The sequence below is a fragment of the Salmo salar genome, chromosome 01 (assembly GCF_965601325.2).
Source record: "Salmo salar chromosome 01, fSalSal1, whole genome shotgun sequence".
Lineage (NCBI taxonomy): Eukaryota > Metazoa > Chordata > Actinopteri > Salmoniformes > Salmonidae > Salmo > Salmo salar.
This window is the reverse complement of record NC_138291.1, coordinates 54,002,501-54,021,242: the sequence shown is the minus strand read 5'-3', so window position 1 is coordinate 54,021,242 and position 18,742 is coordinate 54,002,501. Positions and strand designations below refer to the sequence as shown.

Here is an 18,742-nt window from a genome sequence, read left to right as displayed (position 1 = left end):
CCCACTACAATTCTACACATTTTGGCTTGGGGGCGGAGAGAAGATTTTGAAATTGTATAACTAATTTAGTGTAATTCTACTCATTTTGCCACAAGATGGAGAGAAATGTTTGCATTGCTAGTAAAAAACTGCAAGGAAAGGTACAAGAAAAGCATGGAGGGAGGGAGATAACACTACCCCCCCACACTAGGGGGATAACACTAAAGGACCCTTGTCTAAATTGGTTTGTTTGACTAACATCACTTTTTGTGTAGAGGAATAGTTTAGTGATCTCTAACCTTTGGCCAAAATTGTGAAAGGGAAATCAATTATTAACATTTAGTATAACTGTGAGTTTTAAAAGGAGCACCTTTCTCAGATTTGTCTTTGGAATTTTCAGAGATTTCTGCCATAAAATATGTCCACATTGGCAATTACAACACAACAATAAAACACAAATAATTAAAACAAATGTCGGGATGAATGAAGTTTCAAGGCGGTCAGCGGAAATTCTTGAAGGATGCTGTTAAAATACAAAGCATGGAGAATGGTGAGCACTAAAGTTTTCATTTAGTTGCTTTGAGCTAGATGTTTTTGGCAACACTTTAATATTACAGTGCTATTATTACAGTGTATTTATTCCTGTAAGTACAATATAACAAGTATTGTATTTACTAATTGTTACTTACACGTAATGTATAGTCACTGTATGTGTGTACACTAATTTAACTTAATTACTGTGTCATTAACATTTTTGCGCCGTAATATATAATGCTACAGCTACGGCCCTTAATTAACCCTTGACAGAATGCTTTTGTTTATGTCATATTTCATTGGATTAAGTTTTAGATTCCGTCCACACCTCACAGTCATTAGACACCATCCAACCAACCAAACTGAGAGTAGTAGGAAAATCAAAGAGGATGATGGCCACCACTCAGTAAACAAATAATGGAGAAAAATTATTAGTGGGGCTTATGTTTCCCATCAAAGCACTCTTGAAGAACGAATAAAACAAACTTCTTGATTTAAACCTCAAACTAAAAACATTTTACTGACCCCCTCTTGACAGCAGAGAAACATAATTTTTTGTTAACTTTGTGCAATTCTACACATTTTGCCATGGGGCATAGAGAAAATGTTGCCGTTTTAAAGCACGTTTGCTGCAATTCTTCACATTATACCATGGAGCAGAGAGAAGATTTTCAAATGTATAACTAATTTCATGTAATTCTACTCATTTTGCCATGGGGCGGAGAGGCAAATTTGCAGTTCTACAGCAAATTTCCTGCAATTCTACATTTTTTGCCATAGGGTGGAGAGAAATGTTTGCAGTTTTAAATATGATATTACCCCCAGTTGGTAATTCAACCATGATTAGGCCTACTTAAGGTTTAGATAGCTGGCTGCTAGACTAATTTACCAAACTAAAAGATTTTAGTTGACATGGACTAATTGAGTGACTATCAGTGACTGACATACAGTAACAAGGCAAAACTACTAATGCACAACATAATTTCAAAGTTGCACATTGTGTATTATACTTTTTTATCTTGCAATAGTAAGTTGAGACCCAGACTGCATTTATTATTTTATTTATATGAGGGCCTTGAAAAGGGGGGGGGGGGGGGGGGTTGCCCATCCCTGATCCAAAGGAATCAACTGCTTGCCCATATCACCCCTACCTTTATCGGTAACGCTGACACACAGTCACTGGTGTTGATGTCGGAATGTTTAGACGTTGTATCTACCTCTCCTGATAAGATGGAATGTTTTGATTGTTGCACAGAGAGATAACTTGTGGAGCCGGTGTCAGTGCCGGATCTGACTGCCTACCGATTCTGACCAGTGTTGCCAACTCCTCAGTAAGGAAAGTCGCTATTGGCTGTCCTAAAAGTCGCTAGAAGTTGCTAAATGAAGTTATCACCTAATTTGCATAATAATAGGCCATGTGCATGTAATTGTGATGGACGCTGTAGGAGAGAGGAATAACGTTGTGGGAGAGATAAAAAGGGAGTAAAAAACACCCTAAATATGTTTAGAACGACAAATGAGCAAGCTGCAGAGAGTGGCACACACAGCGAAAAAGAACCAGATATTTGAGGCTATACTCCTCCTTCAGCGCTTTATGGACCCCATTGTTAATCCCCATCATAACAGAGGCATTGTCAGTCCCTATCCCCAGGAGTTTCTCTTTTTTAAGACAACACTTCGAGGAAACCCACAACAGCACGGGCTATAGATTTGGCATCTCCTCCCTCCAGCTCAACAAGCCCCAGAAATGTTGAAACAATTGTCTGCTTGGTGTCACTAAAGTACCTTATCACAACCCCCAGGTACTTAGAAACACTTACATCCGTGGACTCATCGAGGAGGAAACTGAAACGCTGGTCACCCACATCTGCGACCAACTTTTTCAGAAAGTATGGTGCTAGAACACCATTAATCATTTCTGTGTACTTTGTCCTGTGCATTTTGAAGTGGGTAGCAGCAGTGGAGTCTGAGAAAGCAGCTCTACATGCTTCTCCAATGTGATCACATGCCAGCATGGAACAGTGTTCAGCGATAGCTAATGCCATGGTGGCCTCAGCCTTTTTTGCAGAGTACATTTTTTTAACCATAAATGGTAGCTTGTTTTGGATGGAACTGTTATAAGGCTTTGCCTTTCTAGTATGTTTTTTAGTTGTCATGTGTTTTTTTACATCACTAAGTTTGGCGTTGAAATCAGCCTTACAATACAGGCAGTATGCCCGTGTATCATCTCCAATAAACGGCTTCAACCAGCCTTTGAATTCAAGGTTTGATTCCCACTCCTTTCTGTATATTTGAGTGTACAGTTTAGACTGAGACATGATGAGCTAGCCAGCTAGATGTTTAGCTTATGTCACAGAGAGGCACACACACAGTGGACAAGGTGAGTAAGTGACTGAGGCTGTGATTTATTTTTGTGCAGCGATTTATTTTAGACAAAGAACATTTTACATTTACATCCCGCCCTGAATGTAAGCCAGGGCGGGATCATCCAGCAGCGGCTTCCCGCATGCGCGATTCATTTGCAGTCTGGTCGCGGAGGGGTGAACATCTCCTGCTCTGACTGCAGCTGGGAGGGACTGCTGCGTGAGGACTGGGCCGCCTGTGAGTGCTTTGGGATGGGGGTGGGGCCCACAGCAGCACCCGTTGCTTGTTGAGAAGAGTAAGAACGATACGTGCTTTCATGTCAGTCTCCAATAACACCAGAAAAAGTCGCTAGATTTGTCGCTAGTCGCTTTTTTGAAAATGTGTCACTAGAGGGGTCTGAATACTCGCTAAATATAGCGACGAAGTCACTAAGTTGGCAACACTGATTTCTGACTGACAGTCGTGCCAATCTGCATCACAAACAAACATTTTGGAAGCTGATTTGATGATTCTCTCCCATAACTCCGCCCCATAGTTACCGTTGCAACGACCATTCAACATGTACTGGCAGTTCGGGGGAAAAGGGGGAAACAGATTGTCAAGGTGCTACAAGCTAACAAGCTAGCTGCTAATTCTGTGGCTATATATATATAGCTAACTAGCTAGCAACTCGTTTTTTACTGTAAAAAATAGTAGATAGATGAGTTGATTGTATCCTCTTAACTAATAGCTCCAGCACCATGCTCTGTTTGCTACAAGGCTAATAAGCTAGCTAGTAAGTTGTGTGGTAATTTAACTAGAAGGCTGCAGTGCAACATAACAAAAAACATTTACAACCTACTCTAAATGCATCAATGGCTATCTATGCATAGAGTATACGGCAAGTTTCAAGTTGTGTGTATTTTAAGGGCTGAGTAGATGGACATAACCTGCTGCAATCATACTGGTCGAAAGACATTAAAAAGTATTTTAATGCCACACACTATATAGCATGATAAAATGCTTTCAGATAACGCCCCTTGCTCTTCAATACCAACATACAGTGCCTTCGGAAAGTATTCCTTGACTTTTTCCACATTTGGTTATGTTAAAGCCTTATTCTAAGATCGATTAAATAAATACAAAATGATCAACAATCTACACACAATACCGCATAATGACAAAGCGAAAATAGTTTTTTAGACATTTTTGCAAATGTATAAACAAGGCAAGGTACCTACACAGCAACTGCTGAAAATATTCTTCCACTTCACACCCGCTTTAAGAAGATATTTACTAAAATAGTCTGAGCTTCATGTGTCTCACCAGACAGCATGAGGTTGGCACCTGAAACTATTTGAATTTGCAGTAGGCATAAGCTATTACTGTAAAGAAATGCAGTTTGAGTAATATTTAAAGGAGGCTTCTAAATTACAGTTTATAACAGTGTTGTTCAGCATGTTACCCATATTGCAGTGCAATCTACAGAAGGAATGCTCTAAAACACATTTATGGTATTATACTATGCATCCTACTGTGTTTTACTGTTGAAATTACAGAAAAGTCTTACAGAGAAGCTAGATTCCTAGATTCCTATCGATTCCTGTGTGCAATCGATAGACTCTGGGTCTATCGATTGCACACACATGAAATTAACATCAATTTCATGTGTGTGCAATCGATAGACCCAGAGTGTGAATTACACCATGACATTTGGGGGTCTCTAATGAGAAAGACGTAGCCTAATTTAAACTGTAAAAATGAATTACCTTTTAATAATGTGTCACGTCCTGACCATAGAAAGCTTTTATTTTCTATGGTAGAGTAAGTAGGTCAGGGCATGACTGGGGGGCTAGTGTAGTTTATTATTTCTATGTGGGGTTCGAGGTTTGTTTTTCTATGTTGTGATTGTGTATGATTCCCAATTAGAGGCAGCTGGTTTCACTTTCTAATAAATAATGTGGAACTCGACATTCGCTGCGCCTTGGTCCGACATTGATCATTGCAACGAGCGTGACAGAATATCCCATCAAACCAGGACCAAGCAGCATGCCCATGAGGAGGAAGTATCCTGGACTTGGGAAGAGATTCTGGATGGGAAGGGATCCTGGACTTGGGAAGAAATCCTGGCAGGACAGGATCGCCTTCCATGGCGGGAGACGCAAGCGGTGAAGGAAGGACAGCGACGACGACAGGGTTCGCGGCCATGACACAAGCCCAAGAAGCAACCTCAAAATATTTCTTTTGGTGGGGGGCGCATGGAGTGGTCGGCGAGGCCGAGGGGCGAGTCGGAGAGCGAAGAGGAATATTGGGAGAGACTGAGCGAGAAGTATTGCGAGATAGTTGAGGGGAGTGATGAGGTAGAGTGGATGGTTTGGTGTATGGAGCAAGACAGTCGCCGTGAGGAGCGTGGGACTAGTCAGGCACCATGTTTTGTGGAGATATGCAATGTGTCTCCAGTGCGCATCCACAGCCCGGTGCGTTCTGTGCCAGCTCCTCGCACTTGCTGTGCGAAAGTGAGCATCCAGCCAGGACGGATTGTGCTGGCTCAGCGCTCCTGGTCTCCAGTACATCTCCTCGGTCTGGGGGGCTAGTCTAGTTTATTATTTCTATGTGGGGTTCTAGGTTTGTTTTTCTATGTTGGTGATTGTGTATTATTCCCAATTAGAGGCAGCTGGTAATCGTTGTCTCTAATTGGGGATCATACTTAAGTAGCTTGTTTTCCACTTGTGGGTTATGGGATATTATTTATGTTTAGTTGCCTGTTAGCACTGCATTGTTGTCACGGTTCGTTTATTCATTATTTGTTTTGTCTTTGCTTAAGTTTCACTATTAATAAATTATGTGGAACGCTACTCATGCTGCGCTTTGGTCCGATCATTCCAACGAACGTGACATAATGTGGCATGAACATAACCAATCATGATATTTTAATCTGATTGTCAAACAAATCACTTTAAAAAGTAAGCTACCTGTGCATGTTTGTCCACTCCAAAATTATCCCAGCATCCAAACTGCACGTCGGCCTATACTTACTTGCGCCTTTGAATAAATCGAAATAGACATCTGTTACAAAACACCAGGCCGGCTCATAGCCTGTGGCAAAAATGAGGGGACACAAACAACAGGTTATAGGCCAATCAAAAAGGTTCTTTATTATAAACCAAAAACGTAGGGTATATGTAAAGTGCATGGATGCATGAATCTGTGTGTGTGAACATGACTGAGTGGAAACTAAGTAAACCTACAAAGGAACAAACAAAACAGGATCATACCTGGAGGAGGAGGAGGAGGAGAGAGAGAGCAGTTTAAATACCCTGAGCCCAGGTGGCTCCAATCACTAACGACCCTCCTCTGCCTGCAGGAGGAACCGCCCCTGCACTGCAGAGGAGGGGCCGTGACAGAGTGCATAATGACATTCAGCAATTGCCATTGATTAGGCAGTGGCCTACATTAATTGATGCGTCTTGCTGACAAATGTACCTTTTAGGCAGCCCCCCGCACCCCTCTGATTCTGGGGGTTGGGTTAAATGCGGAAGACACATTATAGTTGAATACATTCAGTTGGACAACTGACTAGGTATCCCCCTTTCCCTTTTTTGTAGCCTGAAAAGTCGGGTTACCTGAAATGCGGCTCAAATTGTCTCGGGTAAAACGTGATGGTCAACTTCAAACATAAGGTACATTTACTAGACTAGGCTACAATGTGTATGACCATGAACTTCAAATAGGGCTACCGGTAGCCAGTGATGTAGTGGTAAAAAAAAAAATAGGTGGGTTAACTCTGAAAGTAACAATGCATTTTTCTGAAAAAGGTGGGTTAGTCCTCCACTAGGCCTACATCACTACCGGTAGCCTACACTCTCTCAGCCAGGCAATTTTACTCACATCATCACACGCAGAACATGTAGCCTACATTCAATGTAACACGAGTTGAATAAAAACATGTTGTCCATAATTCATGAGTTAATATTTGGAGTCTTCACAGATCGTGTGACATTAATGTAAGGAAAGAACGGAAATGTTTAATGTCATTTATGACAGTGTTATTTGTCATTATTAAGCATTTAATTTAATTAGAACATTGAACTTAAACCCTGTATGAATTATGGATCTAGGAGATCTTATAAAATACACTAAGTGTAATAATGCCTACCTAACATTTCAGTATGTTTTGCAGTCCGAACATTAAAACCTCTTCTAACCGAAAGAATCAGACAGCAAAATGTACGCGGCATCATCTGGCTATGTGAGCAACAAATTTCAACATTCACCTTCTGCTACAATTCCATAGCGTTCCATTGGAAATATATGTACATCTGGTGTACCAAAACACAATAACACTGTCGGTGTGATCGAGGCATAAAGCTGCCTGTCTGCTTCTACGACCTGTGCAACAATGTATCATTTTACAAATGCGATCTTGTCAGTGCCAGTAGCGTAGCTAGCCCAAGAATGAACGTGAAACCTAATAATTCTCCATGGAAAGCACTCAGAATTCCATTAATTCATTAACCATATTTATCATTTTAAACTGGGTGGTTTGAGCCCTGATTGGCTGAACCACACAGATTTTTACTGTTCTAATTAGGTTTCTAACCCGTTTATAATACCAATAACACCATGGCCAAACGCACGTCCGCCATCATGCGCAAATTGATTTTGTCCCCCCACACCAAACGCGATCACGACACACAGGTTGACATATCAAAACAAACTCTGAACCAATTATTTTAATTTGGGGACAGGTCAAAAAGCATTAAACATTTATGGCAATTTAGTTAGCTAGCTTGCAGTTGCTAGCTAATTTGTCCTATTTAGCTACCTTGCTGTTGCTAGCTAATTTGTCCTGGGATATAAACGTTGAGTTGTTATTTTACAGGCCGACCTCAGTTCATCTTTCAATCACCCACGTGGGTATAAACAATGAGGAGATGGCATGTGGGTATATGCTTCTAAAAGCCAATGAGGAGATGGGAGAGGCAGGACTTGCATCGCGTTCGGCGTCACAAATAGAAGCAACTTATATTTTAGCGCTTAGTGTGGGTGCAATGATTGAATAACATGTATGTGTACATTTATTTTGCAACTCTCGCGCATGCGACGAGTCCGGTTTGGGTAGCGTGTAAGGCGCCTCAGGGGTTTGTGGTATATGGCCAATATACCACAGCTAAGGGCTGTATCCAAGCACTCCGCGTTGTGTCTTGCATAATAAGGGGGTGTGGTATATTGGCAATATACCACACGTCCTCGTGCATTATTGCTTAATTATACCATGGCATTGTTAAATACTCGTTTCTGATTGGCTTGAAGGGCATTCTAGAGTGTGCATTCTTTCCAGTAGCGGTGCTTGGGTAAAATCAAAGGAAGCCAAGCCAGTAAAAAAGCCATATTACAACCTATGTGATAATGCCGCTGTTTGCTCTATAACCCATTTGTGCATATGCCACCGTGATAAACAATAAGAAAGCGACAACAAAAAGATAAGTCAAACAGTGGTGGAATAAATTAAACTACACAAACGTTCGTTTCATCACAAAACCGGTGAAGTCCACAAAGAAAAAATTGCATGTAACAAACAGTTATATCACCTGCAGCGTGGTCAAGCAAGTTAATGTTTTCAATAGTTTACTAAACAACTACTGATTTAGAACCACAGAGTTAATGCAAGTCAGGACAAAGACAACAGGAGCACTGCCTCCGCTATTCCAGCACCATTTCAACTTAACCATTTAAACATCATCAAATCATCAAGGCTATATATGCTTAGTTTAATACACTGAAAACAAACTTAAAGATTCCAAAAACGATTTAGCCCAATCAATGTTGCTAAATATCATGTGGCTGTTCATGCTACTGATTTCTCTGTGTGTGTGTGTGTGTGTGTGCGCAGGGCTGCCAACTTTTGAAGAAAGCTTGGAGTGAGATTTTCTATGTGAATTTCATTGCCCCCTGGCACAATCCCTAGAAGGGGGACTGGGAAAAAGTTTACTGTTTTAAAGCAAATTTCCTGCAATTCTACGTATTTTTGACATGGCTTAGGCCATGACCATGGTGGAAAATAAAAATAATAAAAACTACAGGTCAGCTGTATTCAGGATGCTTTGAACATTAAATGAACACTCAAAATTCGACGACTTCTGTACTACTTTGAGATTTTGGGGGATAACATTTTTTGGATGCTAATATTTCTTTAAACATATTTTTTAGGTGGTTTGACACTTCATTCAGACAGTAATGAAATGAGCAAGGGAGACAGGCAAAAGCTAGAAACAGTGGGAAGGTTGTAAGCAGGTATTGATCCCTGTTTTCAGGTAGAAAGTTTTATGCAACACTTGCTGGGGAGTATTACCACTACATCAAGGCTCTGTACAGGATTTTTTTTATATTGATGGTTGATGGCAGAGGGTAACCAAATCATAGATTGCAGTCTCCTTGTCCACAGTCTGCTTTCAAGGTAAAGGTACAAACATTTTGTAATTTGTGTGAACTATTTCTTTAAAATAGGGATGGAAAAAAATCATGCTTGCTCTCCAGGAAGGTTGGCCACCCCTGATCTATGTTTGGGGTTTGAAAATGTTCTCGTTATAACAATGAATTTCTCAAAATCACCCAACCTTCAAGAAAATTCTAATGAATATCAATATTTAGGTGGCTTATTCCTACTACCTGAAGATCCTTGACACCATCTTACTCTACATAGACAAAATATGATGCCTTTATCATAGCTGCAGGAAGTGGGGTTCCTGAGGGTGCTGCAGCACCCCCCGATTTTTTTTTTTAATTTAAAAATAAAATTACCAAAAGTAGTGCACTGGGCCTTTAATAGTGCTGTATTAGCTAACCAATATAGCTGCACCCCCAACCCCAAACTACTTCCTACGGTTATGGCCTTCATGAGTTGTGAGTCCCCCTACAATCTCTGCCTAGCATGTGCACAATACTAAAATGTAAAAATGTATATTTGATTAATATCCAATGCTTATTTATATTATTTATTCAATTCTGTCCATGAATGGCTGCAAAAATACATAGCCTCATATCATTCATGTTTAAAGACACAAGTAGGGATATCAGGTTTCAAATATGTGATTACACTGGCAAAATTGGGAACATTTAACATTTACATTTAAATCATTTAAATCACGCTCTTATCCAGAGCGACTTACAAATTGGTGCATTCACCTTATGATATCCAGTGGAACAACAACTGGAAGAAGTGGAATGATAAAATACATTTGAGGAATAACAGTAGTGTTCCTGCTGCCCAGCACAGTAATTACCCTATATTTTAGCCCATTGTTAAGAATGAGAATTGTTCAACTGATCAGATTAAATAAAGTAAATAGATAATAAAACCTGCTAAGAGCTGCCCCGTTCAACTGTGAGTGCTGTTAATGTGAAGTGGAAACATCTAGGAGCAACTACGCCTCAGTCGCGAAGTGATAGGCCACGCAAGCTCACAGAACGGGACCGCTGAAGCGCGTAGTGCATAAAAATCATCTGTCCTTGGTTGCAACACTCACTACCGAGTTCCAAACTGCCTCTGGAAGCAAAATCAGCACAAGCACTGTTCGTTGGGAGCTTCATGTAATGGATTTCCATGGACGAGCAGCCCCAGATAAGCCTAAGATCACCATGTGCAATGCCAAGAGTCGGCTGGAATGGTGTAAAGCTCGCCGTCATTTAACTCTGGAGCAGTGGAAACCCTTTCACGTTCTCTGGAGTGATGAGTCACGCTTCATCATCTGGCAGTCCCACGGACAAATCTGGGTTTGGTGGATGCCAGGAAATGCTACCTGCCCCAATGCATAGTGCCAGCTGTTACGTTTGGTGGAGGACAAATAATGATCTGTGGCTGTTTTTCATGGTTAGGGCTAGGCCCCTTAGTTCCGGTAAAGGGAAATCTTAATGTTGCAGCATACAATTACATTCTAGACGATTCTGTGCGTCCAACTTTGTGGCAACAGTTTGGGGAAGGCTCTTTCCTGTTTCAGCATGACAATGCCCCCATGCACAAAGCAAGGTCCATAAAGAAATGGTTTGTCGAGATCGGTGTGGAAGAACATGACTGGCCTGCACAGAGCCCTGACCTCAACCCCATCGAACATCTTTGGGATGAATTGGAATATTGACTGCGAGCCAGGCCTAATCGCCCAACATCAGTGCCCGACATCACTAATGCGCTTGTGGCTGAATGGAAGCAAGTCCCCGCAGCAGTGTTCCAACATCTAGTGGAAAGCCTTCCCAGAAAATGGGAGGCTGTTATAGCAGCAAAGGGGGGACCAACTCCAAATGAATGGCCATGATTTTGGAATGAGATGCTCCATGAGCAGGTGACCATATACTTTTGGCCATTATATGTGGAGGCAGCGAAAATAGCTGAAGGAGCGAATGGAGATTAGTTTGTAGTGGATGCCCCAAAGCTTGCATGAATGACGTTCAGGAGAAGGATCTAGAAACACTAGCAGTGAAGAAGGTGGATAAATTGCAAGCGATAAATTGCACTAATCAAACTAATCAAAGACGCTAGGCATCATTGTGAAGGCGGCGAAAATATTTCTGGATCTCCAGGACTTTACAGCTGAAATGTTACAGGGAATACCGAAAGAAGAGGTTCCCCCATCCCAGGATCCTAAGTCTGTGTAGGGATCTGAATAGACATTATGAATCCGATTGAATGAGTAACATTTTTGTTTTGTTTTTGTTTACTTTTGAATATTAGAAATACATATATTATTGTGTTTATTCATTTTGTGTAGTAATTAAAAAATAAAAAATAATCTGTTCCACTTTCGTTTAACAATCTGTAATGGATTTACACGCCTGTCCAGTTGGTGGCGGTAATGCACCATTTGGTTGCCAGCCACCATTTAAAAACCAAAGAAGAAGAATAGAGGAAGTTGCCATTGCATTTGTTTAGGTTCTTATTTTAGAGGACAAGATGGCAAGTAGGCCTATGCCTGAATGGTTGTTAGATTTGGAGATGGAGTCAGAGGAACCCATAGAGGTCGGTAAGAAGGCGGGCAGGAAAAAAAGGAGGATCAACTAAAGTTGAAGATTCCCGTTGTCTGTGACACCCGCCTTTTGATGCGATGCAGAGAGCGTGTCGAAACAGAGAAGACACTGTCTGTACTATTGAGTTTTGATGCAGTCTTCACCAGATAAAGTCATGTTAGGATGTGTCAGTTATCCTGTGAGAGCTTTTGTCCCAAATCCATTACGGTGTTTTAGGTGTCAAGCTTATGGTCATGTGGCAGCAGTGTGTAGGAGGGAGATTCCTAGATGTTAGAAGTGTGAAGGAGGACATGAGACAAAGAATCTGTAGTATCGGTGGAAAAAGTTGTTTGTGTAAACTGTAGGGGTACCTATGGTGCTGGGGATCAGAGGTGTCCTGTGGGAGAAAGGCAGGTTTAGGTTGCCAGCATCAGAGTAGTGCAAAAGGTGTCGTATACTGAGGCAGCGAAGTAGTAGAGGAAGATGGCTCCAAGGTGAGGGATCCTAAGAGGATTCCTGTGAGTAGGCCGAGGCCAGTAGAGAGTGATAGGAATAACTTCAGTATGTTTTTTATTTTATTTTTTATGTTCATGACCATGGTTGTCAAATGTACCGCAAGAATGGAACTGAAATAAATCACTGAGGATAGATGTAGTGGTGGCAGCTGCAGAGAAGTACTTGGGTGTATGAGATTTTACTGCAGAAGAGTTACAAGATGTTTTGAACGATAGTGTCCCATCCTCCCAGGCTGCCGGCCTGGCGTAGGATCAGATAGGGCCAAAGTAGTGGAATAGTGGTGAGGTTTTAATGGGTGCTGGTGTGACCGGTATAGATTGCCTCTGCATTGTGTTCTGATGAAATGCTGTGCTGTCCTTACGCACCAACTCCTCTCTTCCACATGGATACAGTAGACAGGGTGCAAATAAGAATAACAATCATCTCATTAAATAACCATACAATATAGTGCAATGTACAGTATAAAATGTACAGTTGAAGTCAGAAGTTTACATACACCTTAGCCAAATACATTTAAACTCAGTTTCACAATTCCCAACATTTAATGCTAGTAAAAATACCCTGTCTCAGGTCAGTTAGGATCACCACTTTATTTTAAGAATGTGAAATGTCAAAAATAGTAGAGAGAATGATTTACTTCAGCTTTTATTTCTTTCATCACATTCCCAGTGGGTCAGAAGTTTACATACACTCCATTAGTATTTGGTAGCGTTGCCATTAAATAGTTTTAACTTGGGACAAACGTTTCAGGTAGCCTTCCACAAGCTGGTGTAACTGAGTCAGGTGCTCGCACACACTTTTTCAGTTCTGCCCACACGTTTTCTATAGGATTGAGGTCAGGGCTTTGTGATGGCCACTCCAATACCTTGACTTTGTTGTCCTTTAGCCATTTTGCCACAACTTTGGCAGTATGCTTGGGGTCATTTTCCATTTCGAAGACCCATTTGCGATCAAGCTTTAACTTCCTGACTGATGTCTTGGGATGTTGCTTCAATATATCCCCATCATTTTCCTACCTCATGATGCCATCTATTTTGTGAAGTGCACCAGTCCCTCCTGCAGCAAATCACCCCCACAACATGATGCTGCCACCCCCGTGCTTCACGGTTGGGATGGTGTTCTTCGGCTTGCAAACCTCCCCCTTTTTCCTCCAAACAGTTTCATCAGACCAGAGGACATTTCTCCAAAAAGTACGATCTTTGTCCCCATGACCAGTTGCAAACCGTCGACTGGCTTTTTTATGGCGGTTTTGGAGCAGTGGCTTCTTTCTTATTGAGCAGCCTTTCAGGTTATGTCGATATAGGACTCGTTGTACTGTAGATATAGATACTTTTGTACCTGTTTTCTCCAGCATCTTCACAAGGTCCTTTGCTGTTGTTCTGGGATTGATTTGCACTTTCCGCACCAAAGTACGTTCATCTCTAGAAGACAGAACGCATCTCCTTCCTGAGCGGTATGACAGCTGCGTGGTCCCATGGTGTTTATACTTGCGTACTATTGTTTGTACAGAGGAACGTGGTACCTTCAGGCGTTTGGAAATTGCTCCCAAGGATGAACCAGACTTGTGGAGGTCTACAATTTTTTTCTGAGGTCTTGCCTGCTTTCTTTTGATTTTCCCATGATGTCACGCAAAGAGGCACTGAGTTTGAAGTTAGGTGTTGAAATACATCCACAGGTACACCTCCAATTGACTCAAATGATGTCAATTAGCCTATCAGAAGCTTCTAAAGCCATGACATCATTTTCTGGAATTTTCCAAGCTGTTTAAAGGCACAGTCGACTTAGTGTATGTAAACTTCTGACCCACTGGAATTGTGATACAGTGAATTATAAGTGAAATAATCTGTCTGTAAACAATTGTTGGAAAAATTACTTGTCATGCACAAAGTAGATGTCCTAACCGACTTGCCAAAACTATAGTTTGTTAACAAGAAATTTGTGGAGTGGTTGAAAAAACGAGTTTTAATGACTCCAACCTAAGTGCATGTAAACTTCCGACTTCAACTGTGTAATATATGTTTAGCCTATCGGGCTAGCCAATTTTCATAAATTACAGCCAGGCGTTATGTACCGTTAGTACATGATGTGCGCTTGCAAACTAACAGAAAATATAGTAAAAATATCATAACAAACAAAAACATGACATAAATGATATAGAAATAAACATCCATAAATTAAATGTTGTGCTGCCCTTATGCACCAACTCCTCTGTAAAGTACAAATTAACAACAGGGGACATGAATAGCCATGCTAGCCCAATGACAACATGTACTGTAGCCTACAGTAGAAAGTACAGTAGGTAGCTAGCATGTACAGCATTCACAAATCAACAGATGAAAAGTTCAGAAATGCATGAAAAGCATAAATATCACAATATACTGGTAGAAGACCATAATATTACAATATCAGTGACAATATAAACTCAATATCTGTGTTTTAACATATTTTCATGGGACATTTTTCAGTAACCTACCTCTTCCACATGGATACAGTACACAGGGAGAAGGAAGTGTGACATTAAAAAGGGAACTTACATCAACAAAAGGAAGGTACAGTAATATCAGGCATGGGAACTATTCAGATTTTGTGTAATTATACAACATGAAATGCAAGACATGTTACACAGGGTTAGTTGGTTGGGCAATTTTTCACAAAGTGTAATGAATTCATACTACAGAATTGTAGGCTGATAATACACAGCCAATACTGTAGGTGGCAGCATTCACCTATAACATTTGTTTTCCGACGGCCATAATACCAACGAATACGAAGAAGAAGAACTTGTCAAACGATAGGAGACGTGATGTTGGAAGGATGGCGGAAGCGGATGATGAAGTGGATTCTGAACACAATGGTGGTAGAATCAAGGAGAATTGGAGTATTGTCCAAAAGAATAGAAAATGGAGTAAAGTAGTGTACAGTGATGAGAATGACCCTTCATATCTAGTAGGAGTACAGTTTGTTAATGAGGAGCAACTGAGCAGAGTACAAAGCTTGAAGAAACCATTTGAGTTATCCAAACTGGTGGAGAGAGTGCTGGGTAAAGTGAAGGCTGTGAGGATCATGAGAGGTGGCCTTGTTTATATTTTTTGTGCTTCTGTGGATCAGAAGGAACGTGCGTTGTGTCTGAACCGATTTGATAAGTTTGAAGTGTCGTGTGTGTCTCTTCGGAACAGGGCACCTCTCAAGGGGGTTATATCTGGCGTCTCGTGGTCGATTTTGAAGAGATTAAAAATATTTCTGGGGTGATTGAAGCACGTCGGATGAATCGTGTGGTGATTGGTGAAAAAGTGAAGAGTCTCTGTTTTGTTCTTTTAAATGGTGTCTCTCCCTACTCAAGTGCAGTTAGGGTATAACTACGGAGTCAGAGCATTTACCCCAAGACCAATGCAGTGTGATCACTGTGAAGCTTTTGGTCATGTATCAAGTGTTTGCAGAAGGGAGAAGCCGAGATGTCCAAGTTGTGGAAAAAATCATATTATGTGTTATAAAAGTAATGAATATGGGACATGTTGGATGCCCTCAGAGCGGTTCCTGGGGCTGAAAGATTCCTCAGCGAAAGATTGACATGGAGTATTGGCGCAAGCCGTACCACCTTCTCAGGTCTTAGAGCCTGAGAAGGGACACATGTAGAATTAAAAGAAGGAAGAAGTGAGAGTTTTGTTTGTTTTGGCAATGTACAATTTTATTAGGGTGGATTAAGCTTCACTATTATGTATGGATTTATTATTGAATTGTATTTTTGGGGGGTTTCAAACCGTCCAGTTGGTGGCGGCAATACACCTTTTTGGTAGTAGTCTGCCATAAAACCCACAAGAAGAAGAACTTCTCAAACGGGAGATGTAGAAGAAAGACTGATCACTTTTCCGCATTAAGGTCGCTGACAGACACAATTTCAAACTTTTTGGAGATAAAATTATATATAATTGTTTGATTTATATTATTTAATAGGAGGTTAATGAAAGTCACTGCTTTTATGTTTAGTTAGCTATTTTATCTGTGTGCTTATAGCTAGTAGACACCACATAGTTAACACCCATGTCTGGCACTAGTTGGCAAGCTAGGTGACTTTGTCCATGCCATGGCATGCCTTTTTCTTTAACATTATTCTGGCTCGCGAAGTGACAAGATAAACTAGCTTGAGTATTAGCTAGCGAGCTAATCCTGTTAACCCTTTGTGCAAACGTAGCTAGCTAGTCTAACACTGAGGTGAATGCGAGGACATTACAGGAGAGTGACTTATTTCTCCCCAGGAGGTCGCCAGCTGTAGCTTGACAGCTAGCTACTAGCTAGCTAAGAAGGTCACTTTCTCAAACTCATCTTTGCTGTCACTGTATGGTTGCAGAAGTTTTGTGTCTTACTAGTTACAGTAGCTACATTTTTATATCCCAAACTAGCTTGCTTGACCTTTCAAGTGAGGCACTCCACATTTGACAGCTAGCTGACCAATCCTATTACAATACTGCCCTGAACAATGACCTGTCTGTTGATTAACAGTGACCTTAATTGGCTTGAGGGCAATTTATCCGTAGGTCTCACCCCAGTGTTAGTAGAAACAGTTAAGAGCTTAGACAAATACCCTAGATGGTATTATTTTAGAGGCACAGAGATTATACCTGCTCATGTGACAGAAGCTATCAAATCAATTTGGATACAGACTAGTAGAAATGGAATTAGGTTAGAATGGAGGTGCGGATTGTGTTAGGCATATACATCATAGGTAAAAGACTACAAGAGCTGAGGGCTGGCTAACTCAGCTCCTTGCTCAGTCAACTCTGCTGTACCCAGATCTTGGACCTTTGCTGATATGCATGTTAACCTAATGTCTCTGCTGCCGGATATTCAAGTAGCCTAAAGGATTCTTAAAATCGGAAGTTGTCCCTGCACAACAAAACAAATTCATTATTCATGTGTCTTTCTCATTTCTCCCCTTTCTCTCCAGGCCGGCAGGATGGCCCTGTCAGACAACAAGGCTCTGGTCCTGGGTGTGTTGGCTGGAGTGGCTGGCCTGGGCACTGTGGTGTTGTACAACAGTAGGAGGGCCGTGCCAACGAGTGGACATGGTGTGCACAGTAAACTGTACCTCAGCAGTAATGACCAGCGGGTGGCTGGAGCCAGTATGGTGGTGAGGGAAATGCCGGGTCAGGCTGAGGTTCTAGATCGTCTCGCAGCCCTGATCCAGTGTGTGTCAGAGCTGAAGGATGAGGTGCGGGCCCTAAAGAGTGCCATCCCAAAGCTGAAGGACCACGTCAGGGATGAGCTGAGAGGACGCAGCGGCCGGGCTGAGGGGGCTGTGGCTCGCGTAAGGGCAGGCCCGCCAAACCGAACTACACCCACACGCAGGAGGAAAGTTGCAGGGGGAGTGGCCAGAGCTGGAGGCCAAAGCTCTGAGGAGGAGGCTGAGAGTGAAGGAGGGTGAGTCCCATCGCTGTCTCTCTCTGGGAAATTCACATGTTTAGTTGAGATACAGGGGGTAAACCGAGTCTGTACGGGAGTTGCAGCGATGAGATAAAGGGGTAAAAAAAAAGAGCTTCTGCCTATGCTGTCTGACAAAAATTACAATTTGAGGAAATAAGACATACTTTTTATGACTGCTAAGTACCACCTATCAATCACTTAGATCATGTGTTTTCAGGCTCACGAAGCAACTGCTTTCTATCCCTCGATCATGGTTCTCTCTTCTGTCTCCATGTCTACGCTGCACAGACGGGTGTGCAATGGATTATGGTCATTTTAATTCATTACCATGTTTTCTGCTCTAAACTATCTATAATATTGGCCTGTTGGAAACTACAACTCCCTACTACATCCCACAGTTCAGGCTTGATCTGATTTATCTCGACAGAAACTGGACATCGAGCTCACAGAAAAAAACCCAGAATGAAATGGATTTTAAATAATTGAATGGACGTCGGTCAGTTAGTTGTTTAAAAAATGAAAAACAGACATTTCGGTTAATGGCTTAGTACTATTTTATGTTCAATGGCTCAAGCTCCTTTTTCATTTCCGACAACAATACACTTATTCACTGATATTAATATGGTATGATTGCAGTAGGCAATATCATCTCTATCAAAGCATCCACCACGCATTTTATACTCAAATGCTGGTTTCCTCTTTGCCAGCTGCACCACCTTAACTATCCCACCTGTACTTGATCAGTGAGCACAGTTGCATGCATTTAATTTAATAGTTCATTTAAAACGTGTACATGCTTTGCAAGAACGATTTCCCTAATAAGCCTGTTCACGTGGACACATCTGAAATAAGGCTACTGATGGGACTTTTGATAAACACAGGAAATCGTCAATCAAAATAAACGCTCTGCCACAGTGACCATGTTATTTTTGCAAAGACTATTTGATTGAGTACA

General features: G+C 41.4%; 1 protein-coding gene across 3 annotated transcripts in view; it reads left to right on the top strand.

The window, feature by feature from the left end:
* The first annotated feature begins 322 nt into the window (after positions 1-322).
* Positions 323-18,742, top strand: part of LOC106604820 (regulator of microtubule dynamics protein 2) — a 116,302-nt gene continuing 97,882 nt past the window's right edge. Inside the window, exons 1-3 of one of the 3 annotated variants that reach the window (XM_082975174.1) lie at positions 323-529; positions 14,835-14,918; positions 17,312-17,784. In XM_082975174.1, the coding sequence (XP_082831300.1) occupies positions 17,321-17,784 (464 nt within the window). In that variant the 5' untranslated portion in view covers positions 323-529; positions 14,835-14,918; positions 17,312-17,320. The remainder of the gene's footprint in view (positions 530-14,834; positions 14,919-17,311; positions 17,785-18,742) is intronic. The other 2 variants (XM_014199876.3, XM_014199869.3) reach the window with 2 other exon arrangements.